This window comes from Annulohypoxylon maeteangense (genome assembly GCF_022496945.1).
Source record: "Annulohypoxylon maeteangense strain CBS 123835 unplaced genomic scaffold GGS22scaffold_11, whole genome shotgun sequence".
In the NCBI taxonomy this organism is placed as follows: Eukaryota; Fungi; Ascomycota; class Sordariomycetes; order Xylariales; family Hypoxylaceae; genus Annulohypoxylon; species Annulohypoxylon maeteangense.
This window is the reverse complement of record NW_025953258.1, coordinates 79,242-90,446: the sequence shown is the minus strand read 5'-3', so window position 1 is coordinate 90,446 and position 11,205 is coordinate 79,242. Positions and strand designations below refer to the sequence as shown.

Here is an 11,205-nt window from a genome sequence, read left to right as displayed (position 1 = left end):
GATTGCCCTTGAATACCTAGGTATCCCCCTTTACACTTAAAGAATCCATCAAGAAAGCGAATCCCCAGACACTACTAGGTATGCTACGTAAACTTCAGATGAATTGAAGGAGCTATGAACCACCAAGTATACGAATTGTAAAGTACGGGTTATTGAGAGGAAGCTGCTACTGTGTAATCGTACCCTAATTTGACAATGCCTCTTGGAAAGTCCTACCAATTTACGACTACTTAGTAGCAGCTAGTAACAACTTAATCAACGTCGCCTCATACATGTAGAATAATGGCACTTTACCAAACTCAAGGTTAGAATTCGAGAAAAAAGGCACAACTAATCACGCAGATATGATGTTTGGCGACGATATACACGGTACATTTTTTGAACAGTCACACGATGCCTACAATGATAAAAGTCACCGTCGCGGCCGATCAAGGTCTCGAATTTCGACCTCCGACGATATTTCCACGTCTTTCACTGCGCCGTTGAAGTCCGGAAGCCCCTGGATACCGGCTCCTCCAAGATCGTGTAGGAAGACTGGGAAATACCTCGTGGTTTTGGTCGTTACTGTCGCATTTATCTTCTTTTGGAACTCTCTTTTAGGGATATCTATGGGCCACGTCAGCTACTTAAAAATCCGCGAATACGGCTTTCCTCTCGGCTTCCTGCCGGAATCGCGGACAAGGGAGTTAAAAGATACCTTGGTCGGATATAAACATCGTGGCGGAGATTGCAATGTTTCTTCCCTAGATCTCCATATACCTTTTGGGTCTATCTGCCCGGATAGAAATTCGATGTTGACAGCCATGTCGTCCGGGGGTCGGGTTGGCAAGGATTCCCCGTACGTGCCTCGGGGTTGCGACATGCGATGGTTCAGCACGTTGGAAGCATGTGAAATCCTCGGCCGATATTCACAAGTCATCCTCGTGGGCGACTCTATGCTGAGACACGTCATCGGAGCATTGAATATCTTGATTCGGGAGGATTTAGGATATGGTGGAGTCACAGATTGGAATTTTGATGCCGAGGAAAAGTATGGATAGATGCTATGCGCCCTTAAGAATTATCACATTACCTGATCGCTAATGCAACGTCAACAGACGCAAGTGTTTCTGCAATAACCAGTTTGACGTCCACGACTGTTCGGTTCAGGGAATTTTTAGCACGGCAGATGTTATTGAGCACGATCCCCTGAGCTTAATGTGTCCGAAATTGATTCCGGAATGGAACACGGACTTGCGGAGTAGGTCTCGGTGTGATGTCGGCGACCGGTTTATGTTGACATATGATGGCAGTTGAGCAGATGGTGCGATATCCCATCCCGGACGAAGAGCGCCGCCGATTCGAGAGGGCAATTGATCCTAACCCTTCCCAACTGAAGGCATTCGTCCTGGGCCACGGGCTTTGGAATAATCTGGACGTAGACCAAGCTGTGAACTGGTTAGATTTGGTGCTGGACACGATTGAGTCGAAAACCGGAGCGCGCATGCGACTACGGGGCCGTAGCCCGAGAAAGAATTTGCCGATTCTTCTGATGACGCCGAACGCAGCGGGAGAGAAGAAGCCGGATGAGTGGATCGTTAGTCAGGGAAACAAGGCCCTGGTCCGATTCGAGCACGCGATGGCAGTTCATGCTGCCAAGAAGAGGGTGGACCACCTCGGGACGTGGAATATGAGCATTCAAGCGACTCTATACGACGGTGTGCATATGGACATGCGTGGAAACCTCTTAAAGGCTATGATGGTATTGAATTGGCTGAACCTATTGGACGCCCGAGGATAGGCTGTGCCATCGACCGGCATCCTCGGTTTGTTTCCCCCCCACGTAATCGGCAAAGAATTGGCAGCTGGGTCTAGATGTAATGGACTTTTGATGGCAAATGATGGAAAAGGGTGTAGAGATACTCCTTCGAATGCAGGCGCGCATACCCGTAATTCTAATGCATAGTTACAGCACCTAAGTTAGTAAAATTCAACGACCGGCCCCTGCTGCGCGTTCAATAAGGAACTCTCCGCGACATGCAGGAGATCTAATAGGGCTATATTACTACGACCTAAGCACAGCATACGCCCTAAACCTCATGCAAGGGGCTCGTCCAATCGCTCTGCGTGGAGAGGTCTCCGCCTCGTTCCTGGCGAATGCAGCGCCCGCGAGGCATCGTTTGCCGCGCCGTTACGCTGGGCGCTCAGGTAAGGGCTCGGACGGGATATGCCGTAGGCATGTGTAATGGCAGGTATGTATGTACTGTAGGTGTGCGCGCCAGAGCGCAACCCCATCTTTTTTCTGCGATCCCATGTTCTGTGCGCATGCACCTGTATCCGCGTAGGGTAGCACGTATCGCTTCCTCGATTTTTCGGTCGTTCTAGGCGACGTAAGGCATGCGACTAGCAGGCAGGACGCCCGATTGGGCGACTCTACTTGGGTACTTGACGGCTTTACTCCTGCGCGAGGACACTTGTTTCGTTCGTGATATGGCGGTTTGTGATAGATCAGATACGGATGCGGAAATTGGGAGGATAGGATTCGGGTTTGGAGGGGCTTGATTGAGGGCTTATGGAGTTGGTGTTGACTGCTTTGAGATACCATGTCGTTATCGTGATCTTCTCGTTATGTGCGTGGATGGTTGTGAGTATGATAATTACCTGGGTTGCTCGCTATTACGTTGCTTTGCGTTCTTCGTTTTCTGCATTCTATCTATTTCACATGATCGCGCTCGTTTTCGATGCTCCTATTAGTCGGTAATATGTCTACCTAGTAATTAATAGTTCGCAGATATCTTGGATGCTGTCGCTTGAACCGGATTTTCGAAATGTGTATTCATCTTGAAAGGACGACCGGTCTGTATCGACTATGCCGTGGATCAAGTTAGGTGTTTGGAAAGATTAGTAGATACTCAATATTTTGGTGAAGTTTATGTGAGATCTTCGAAGCCAGCTCCCCAAGATTCCTCGATACATGTAAGCCCTGGAGATTTGTCCTAGGTATGCTAGGATAAAGGTTGGTAGGGTTAGGGTTAACGGCTCGGTTGGCGTTCTTGTACGCCACGACACCTAGGTACAAAAGAACACACAATAGGTTCAATTGCTAAAGAAAAATGCTCTGTCCCGTAACTCTCATTTTTAGAATCGCTACCCAGAAAAATAACCGACAAGGGAGTTGCAACTCAACACATACTAGAGCCGTCGTTTTCTAGATCTGTCCTTGTATTTCGATCTGAAGAACTATGTTGGAGTAATCTAAATGAACTCGGTGACCAGCGTCCGAGTAGGATTGATGAGTGCGACTTGGAGAATCAGATGTAGATGCTGCTATAATATCCCAAGATATTTAGCATCACGGAGAACATGCCGTTCGTATCCGGGCGGCGTTGGTGTGTTGATGTCGCAATTAGTTCCTGCCACAACATTACAATCATTTCACCCATCCGTAGGCATGACTCGTCTTTCCAAGTATAGGGGGTATGAATAGTTGTTCTGTTAGGTGTTAGCAACGAAGTGTTTATAATTAACTCAATTAATAAGCTGGATGGTGTTTCCATGTAGATTGATACCTTTACCTAATACCTAATTCACTGAAGCCGAAATTGTCGGCAACGATCTCGTACACTTTTCATTAGAGCATGACATTTGCAGTCGAATGCTTTGAATTGTGTAAGTGACGACAAAAGAATAGAATAGGTGTGCTTTGGTTAGGGTTGTAGAAGGAAGTAGACAGGTACGTTAAAACTTCGGTGGATATCAGGAAAAGGGGTAAAAGGGGTAACTTACCACTCTAACAACAACTGAAAATCCACTTACCAGTATCCATAGTTGCTAGATACCTAGATATACATATACCTAGCTAGTCCTCTGCGGCTAGAAATCGATGATAGTTCATCTTAGATCTGATTTATTGTAATTGAGTTACTCATCGAATATGAACGGATCATCTAAAAATACCTTAATATGTTAACGATTACCTTTCAACTCAACATGATATTGTCACAACATACCTATCTGAGTACAGCTCAAATAGCAATTCCAGCCATCCTCAATTCTATTGCTTTCAGGATAAACCTAAGGACCTAGCAATTAAGATATCCTGTTGGTAGTTTGCCGTAACTCATCACCCTTTAATTTTCTCTCCATTGTCAGCCTGTCCTTTGAGAATTGGTAGGATTGAGAACGTAAATGAGAAAAAAAGCCTAGCAGTCAATATTGTTTCGAGATGACCAACATTCACGGCACGGGAAAAGAAAGGCGAATGAAGAACTGCCATGTATTGTGAATAGACTGTGCCGCACGCCGTCGTTTACTTTAAAATATCTGCAGATACCTCCACATTTTCATACAGATTCCCTACGCTTAACGCCGACCACCATGATGCGAAATGTTCATCATGATATGGCATATTTATTGAATTAGGCCTGAAGTTAAAGGGCTCGCAAAATAATGTGCCTGGAAATATTATAAAACAATAGGTAGCTAATGTCTTTGATGCCTTAGTTGAGAGACCTAGGTCCTAGGGCGTTTGTAGGCAGGCATCCAACATGTGGGGCATCATCTTCAGCTCGTCGTCTCAAAACGGACAAGTTCCAACTTCCTTCGAAATCATATATTCAAGGCTGACCGAAGCTAAATCATTTCTTCGTCTAATCACCATGTCAACCTAAACTTCACATCCCCAATTCCTTTTTTTCTTGTATTAAAAAAAAGCGCGCGCGCGTTTGGTTACCGAGAGGACATTTCAGGCAAGATGGGAATCTCCGAGTTCAACTCGCGCGTAATGGAGCTCTTCTCCCACTACCCCCCGGTCTCCGAGCGGCTGCCGCTTCCACCGCAGCAAATCCCGATCGCCTACGCCGTCGTGATTCTCGCGTACTTCTTCGGACCGGGTTTCTTCCAGACCCAGATCACCTCGTACGTGCTCATGATAATCGCCTTCTACCGCCCGTTCTTCACCAGCGGCGACGTCGTCACGGATTACACTATGTCTAGCATGTTCTTCGTCCTGTGGATCATGCATGTATACCACGCCGGCAATAAGGATGGCGGCCCGCGGTATATTGGAAATCCGGAGAAGCCGTTGCCCGGTGGCGGCGTTGGGGACAGGGACTCGCCGACGTACTTGCAGAAGCTGAAGTGGGCGGTTCGGTTGACGGCTACGCCGCGCGGCATTGGTTGGGATTGGCAGGTGAAAAACGTACCGCCCCATCCCGGCGCAAACCTGCCTCCTCTTCAGTTCGTTTGGGGACAGGTCGTCGAGGTTGTCTGGCGCACGGCCCTGAAAGCTGTTGCGGTCTACGTCATCGGGGTTTGCAAGGCGGTTCAGCTGTCGACGACGTCCTTGGTCGCTGACTGGCTCCTCGACACGACGGTGGCGTGGTGCGGTGCGGTTTGGAGTTGGAATACGATCGGAGCTTCGAACGCGGCTGGTGCTGCTATCACTGTGATGCTTGGGATCTGTGAGCCGTGGGAGTGGCCACCTGTGTTTGGTTCTCTAGGCGACGCATGGAGCGTGAGACAAGTGTGGAGGTAATGCATCCCCTAAAATCCGAGTTTGTGGACTGGTTGACTAACGATTCTGGACTTTCTAGTACTTCGTACCACCAACTTATGCGGAAAGTAAGTAACTTCTAAAGTTGGGGTGTGGGTGTGACTACTGTTCCATAATGTATCACTAACTCCCATTTTCTCTTATACAGCCCTTCCAATTCCCAGGACTCCGACTTGCGCGTTTCCTCTGCTTGAAGAAAGGCACATTCGGCTCGCGCTACCTGCAACTCTACTCCACCTTCTACATCAGCTGTTGCATACACAGGTATCAGTCATATATCGTCTCGCGCCACGAGAACGGCGAGTTCGCGTTTTTCATGTTGCAGCCTGTGATCATTAGCGTCGAGGACTTCTTGCGGTGGGTTTGGCGCAAGTCTGTAAGCCCGAAGCAGAAGGAGGATCTTGCTCGATTTGAGGTCCTGATAGGCTATTTTTGGACGATCGCGGCTTTCACCTTTACCCTGCGGTATGTTATCAAGGGCTGGGTTGGTATAGGTTTGATTGGAGGTGGCGGCCCAGATGAGAAGGCGGCTCTGCAGCTAGGGCTTCAGCACGGTACTATGTACCTTCAAGGATGGTGATGTGTATAGGCACTAGGTAGACGATAGTGAAGAATGACAGTCGTGTTGGACATAATGAGCTGGTATCCATTCTACGGTGTCGACCTATGCCTTTGATAGAACTAAACACATAATATTTTTAAGATATATTAACCTTTCATGCCTGGCCCCTTCATCCTGACTAGGTTTTCTAGACCGGGATATTTAAATCTCATTTTGAAGCAGAAATTTTCGACTATTATTTCGAGGCAATTTTGAAAAGGAGTTGAAGCCTGCATATAATGTAAGGTGCGATACTTCATAAGGAGATTACTAACAAAACTGAAAAGGGGAAAGGGGCTATCGATAGCTTCTAGGGTTTGACTGACGTTGAACGTAGTATGAACTTAGTACGACCTACCGAAGTAATTTAGGTTACATATTTCGATACGAGATAGAGCTGGGGCGAACTAATAGACGCGACCCAGCACGCTAGAATATGTAGTGTTCAACGGCGGTATCCACTACTCCGTAACCTTAATCAAGTATCGAAAAACGTCATCGATTTGGTAGCGGGGTGCTTCACTCACACGAGGCAATTCGATTCACGATAGTTGTAGACAGTTGACATTGAGATATTTAATATTGATGTTAATTGGAAGGAACGTGTGCATTCTGCCTGCTAGGTTACTTATTACAACCAGAAAGGAAAAGAGTTGGAAAGGAGAGCACTCCCATGCTGGCCATTTTCCAGGTCCAGAATTTTCTCGTCCTTATGTGCTAATGATCTCAACGCCATACTATTTCTTTTCAGTTCATCTCAGTCCAGCGAGCCGTCACAAATCTCTTCATCAATCCTCACTAGAACATCTGGTATCAAGTCGAAGCCAGTTGAAGTCACAGGCAAACGACGGGGGGTATCATTTCTTAGGCTACATTGTCGGTCTTCTTGTCGTCGAGGACAACGATGCCCTCTTCCACGTAGACGGGGGGAAGGACATCGTCTTCCTCAACATGGGCCATCAGACCCGACTTCTCATCACGGAGAACAGCTTCGGAGTGAGAAGCCTTGTGGTGATGTCCGTGTCTGTGGTGTCGTCGGGAGCTACCTCGGCGGGCAACTAGTCGCCAGAGGAAAACGACGAACGTACCAACCATCATACCGAGGCTATTGTTCAATTAGTATACACATCTTACGTATTTTGCGGTTGGGAAATCTTACATGCTAGCGGCGACACCAGCGAGGAGACCGATGGCAACCGGGAGTAGGATGTGCGAGGCAATGTTCTTAAACAGTAGCCCCCAGTTCCTCTCACGATGGGCAGGCGGCTGGCTGTCATTACCATCTTGAGGGCGCACGTTAATAGATCCATCTTGCTTGACTTGGTCGTGGCCCTTGCCGTGAGCGCGATGACCACCGCAGCCCTTGTTAAGACGGAGGCTGGCGAGCTTCTGCATGATGATGGCTTTCCACTTGCAGAGCATCGTTGTGCACTCTTCTTGTTTATCCATAGGGTTGTTCTGCTTCGGGTCCGTAGTCTCAATGTCGCCGATCATCAACTGCCCGGTGGGGGTCTTCACAAGTTTGACCTGAACATTCGGAATACCATCAACGAAGACTTCGCCGACCTCAATAATATCGAGATCGATTAGAACGAGTTCTAACGACTCTTCGGGGTTGGAAATAGGACGCGTCTGCATGCCGAAGCCGAGGGTTTGTGGTGATTGAATATCCTTGAAATGCATCGGTCGCTTTGTCTGTCGGCGCGGAACATCGGGACGAACGACGGCAGTAAGGCTGTTTCGGAAAGGGTCTGCGTTAGGGTAGAGTTCGAAGCCGTTCAGCATCAAGCGATCGGTGCTACCAGTAGACTCAACACTAAATTCAAGATCCAGATGACTAGGAATATTATTCACAACCTCGGCCATCATGTGATGAGGATTGCGGACCTGGCATCCAGGACACTTGAGCTTCAGACGTCTGGCATCGTTGGCGAAGGCGGTTGAGACAGGAACCGGAAGTGTGCTGGCTAGACGGTTGTCGGCTTCGGAGATCTCAGGGGGTAATAATAAAGCGTTGGTGGTGTAAGCCGCCAGACCCGCGGCGGCAATGATTGATGTCAACTGCATTTTAAGGCGTGATCAAACACAGTAACAGTAGAAAGATAGGTTTAATACTTCATGGAAGCGCAAGGTTCGAAGGTAGGTAGGGCTTTGTAGTTGTTTTGATGAAGGAAAGGAAAGGAATGATGGGTGGCGTGTTGACGGATTGAATAAAGGTAGACGTTGCTACGGACCCTGCGGGACTGGGGGAAACTTGGGAGGGACGACCTGTAGGCTGTCTCAAACCTTACACGGTGATACACGGTGACGAGGATGATCTGCCAGCTGGGAAATTGACTTTTAGCTTGATTTGTTAAGGTTTCGAGACGCTGCCAGTTGGAGCCATCTGTCTGTGCGGAAGTAACGGACAGTGTGGTCAGCGCTAGATACGGCGCTTACCCCTAAAGGTTCTTAGATTCTGGTACATTAGCAATCCGAACAAGCCGGATTCATCGATTCATACCAACACGTCATGTCACATGACTCAGCTAAATTAACCAGGCAGACAGGCAACGTGATCGTATCGCCTACCTCACCTATTATTAGCATCGTTATACGAAATATGTACTTTGTACATGCGTTACGCATCGTACACGAATTACGAGTTGCGCATTTCCTAAAAACTGGTTTCAAACTACGGTTAGCTTGAAAACGACACGACAGTAATATTCGGTATCTTCCACGATGGAGCATTTCTTATTAGTGCGGCTAAAATGTTACTTAAGACGTCGTCATCAATGCCTTTTGCCAAACCAATATTTATATCATTAGCAACTATTTGTGGCTCTTTTATTTTTTTCTCGGAAAATCTCTCTCAATATCCTGTTTAGAGAGCTGCTCCGAACGCACGACTTTTTTTTGAATGAAGAGAGCCAGCAACCGGTGAAATCAACATTCGAGAAGTCAGTTTAGCCTACCTCAGACCTCCTTCGCGCAGAACTGTCGCCAGTGACGATGGAGTTTGACCCTTTGTAACCCCGACCCCCAAATATCATTCCCGAGCGCGTGGATACCAGAATTAGTAAATCATCCAATCATTTGTAGCGGTTCATATACTTCATCGACAGTCTCAGCATTGCCGTTCAGCCACATTCGGTGATCTGCGTGGTCGAGCTAGCGGTACTTTTTATTAGGATAACACCTTCAGCGAGCGTAAGTGCAATTGCCAGCACAGCAGAAGTAGCGGCAATCATTACTGCGATTATTATGACCGAAATACGTTCGAAAAGTACCTTGGATTGTCTTGAGAAATCCTTATATCTGCAGGAAGAGTGTCTCAAACACCTATATCAATGGCCATGTCGACTATCATTCGACGGATACCCCCTCCTAACCGGCACCTAAACGAGTATACTTCTGGGAAGCCGAGCACTAGAGTGCAATCACTAGATACCATAAGGAACTGTTGTTACCACCAAAATTCCCGCAAAGGCTGCAGTAGATGCTGTGTCACAGTGTCTATCGTAAGTATTTACATGTACTAGGTACGCATCATGAAAATATCAACATTGAATCCTCTGATTGATTATAAAACGCCAATTCTTATGAAGACATAATGGTTTTAGGAATATGATATACTACATGGTATTGAGATCACATATGTACTAACGCCATCATCTAGTCACTCATTTAGCTCGGGTTTCCAATGGTTATCTGACGGTTCACTATTCCTTGGAAGCAGTTCACACGGCTAATTGATGAAATTAGATTGTCCGGAATCGATTAATGAGGCGCTGTAGAAAATCTTGATTAGGCTAGGTAGGTATTCGTGTGCCGAATTGAAGGTTCCACGGCCGCTACTGGAGCATAAGGCTGGGAGGCAATAGCACACCCCCAAACCAAAGCCCTTTCTTTTCGTTCTGCCATCGCCCGGGGGGTGTGTGTGGGATAGATTTGCCATTATCTGTGGTGATTTCGCTCGCCAAAGTCGGTTACGCCATCACATATAAAGACAGATACGGAAGTCGAAAAGACGGCAGAGACGCTACACCCTGTAGCTGCGGAGATCTCTTCAGATGATAAATTCTATGAGATGATTGAGAAGACCGAGCGTTACTTCCTAGGCTTGTATCAATTCTATAAGATTTTGAAGATGTCGAATGCGATACGGGACAACGAAAGCTTGAGGCCGATGAAGAAGTAAATCTCACAGCGCTTACTTCGCAGCCACTAGTGCCCGCCACCTTCAATAAGCGGTCGGGGTGTACGGGAACGATCTAGTCTAACTGTCTCGGAAATTCCATTGGGGATGCGATGTACACTTGCCGCACACTCCGTGTGGGGGTCGAGTGTGCGATCGATTTCAAGAGATTGCTAAGGGACATGGGCAACGAAATGAGGCTCTGGCTCGATTGATGTCTCCCAGTGCGTCTGTCGTTCTTTAGGAAAGCCTCACAACCTTATCCTAACCAGAACGTAACGAATTTGGTGGTTCTTCCTATCAACGCAACACCAAATGGCGAAGAGCCGCCAACATCGCTGTCAGCCATTCCTTATACTAACCCGACCTCAAATCAGTTACTACAAGTAAAGTAGCGACCTATCATACGATATGAAAACAACTAAAATATTACAGCATACATGGGAAACAGAAAATAAAGCACATATGGCATAGTCGATCTAATATTATCAAACCAGAGCGTAATAGAACCCGCATATAATTCAGACTAGGTACGTTATAATGGCTTGTTTCTACCTCTCTCCACAGTGAGGTACCTAGCAGGTAGGTATGGGTTTACACGCATCAATTAGCCAGTCGAAGCTTGCCGATGTCTTCCAGAAGATGATACCCACTTGGCTACTTAGGTGATGATATTTTAGGTAAGCATTAGATCTTACCTACTGCATGCTATCGAGGCTGATCGACAAAGAGGAGGGGTGGTTGGGTGGCCCTTTTGGATATGGCCCCCAAATCCGATATGGCATCATCCCGGGAGGTGCTAATCCATCTATGGAATTCGATGTAACCCTAGCTGACCTGAAGCTTTTTCAGCTCGAGAACTTGATATTAATCTACATCAACTCTCCTCAA

The 11,205-nt window shown here is 47.2% G+C and overlaps 3 protein-coding genes across 3 annotated transcripts; 2 read left to right on the top strand and 1 right to left on the bottom strand.

Moving 5' to 3' along the window:
- Window positions 1-344: 344 nt before the first annotated feature.
- GGS22DRAFT_194942 (uncharacterized protein) lies at window positions 345-1,794 on the top strand (the record flags this gene model as incomplete). Its single annotated transcript, XM_047965587.1, has 3 exons — window positions 345-1,030; window positions 1,098-1,240; window positions 1,293-1,794. 3 exons carry the CDS (start codon window positions 345-347, stop codon window positions 1,778-1,780), a joined length of 1,317 nt encoding a protein of 438 aa, XP_047817517.1. The 3' UTR covers window positions 1,781-1,794.
- A 2,794-nt stretch (window positions 1,795-4,588) lies between these two features.
- On the top strand, window positions 4,589-6,188 carry GGS22DRAFT_24379 (membrane bound O-acyl transferase family-domain-containing protein). Its single transcript, XM_047966589.1, has 3 exons — window positions 4,589-5,511; window positions 5,574-5,601; window positions 5,682-6,188. The coding sequence occupies exons 1-3, from the start codon at window positions 4,733-4,735 to the stop codon at window positions 6,111-6,113; spliced, it is 1,239 nt and encodes a 412-aa protein (XP_047817516.1). The 5' UTR covers window positions 4,589-4,732; the 3' UTR covers window positions 6,114-6,188.
- A 790-nt stretch (window positions 6,189-6,978) lies between these two features.
- GGS22DRAFT_165793 (uncharacterized protein) lies at window positions 6,979-8,416 on the bottom strand. Its single transcript, XM_047961751.1, has 2 exons — window positions 7,294-8,416; window positions 6,979-7,239 (listed from the first exon to the last, which is right to left on the bottom strand). Exons 1-2 carry the CDS (start codon window positions 8,199-8,201, stop codon window positions 6,999-7,001), a joined length of 1,149 nt encoding a protein of 382 aa, XP_047817515.1. The 5' UTR covers window positions 8,202-8,416; the 3' UTR covers window positions 6,979-6,998.
- Between the last annotated feature and the right edge of the window lie 2,789 nt (window positions 8,417-11,205).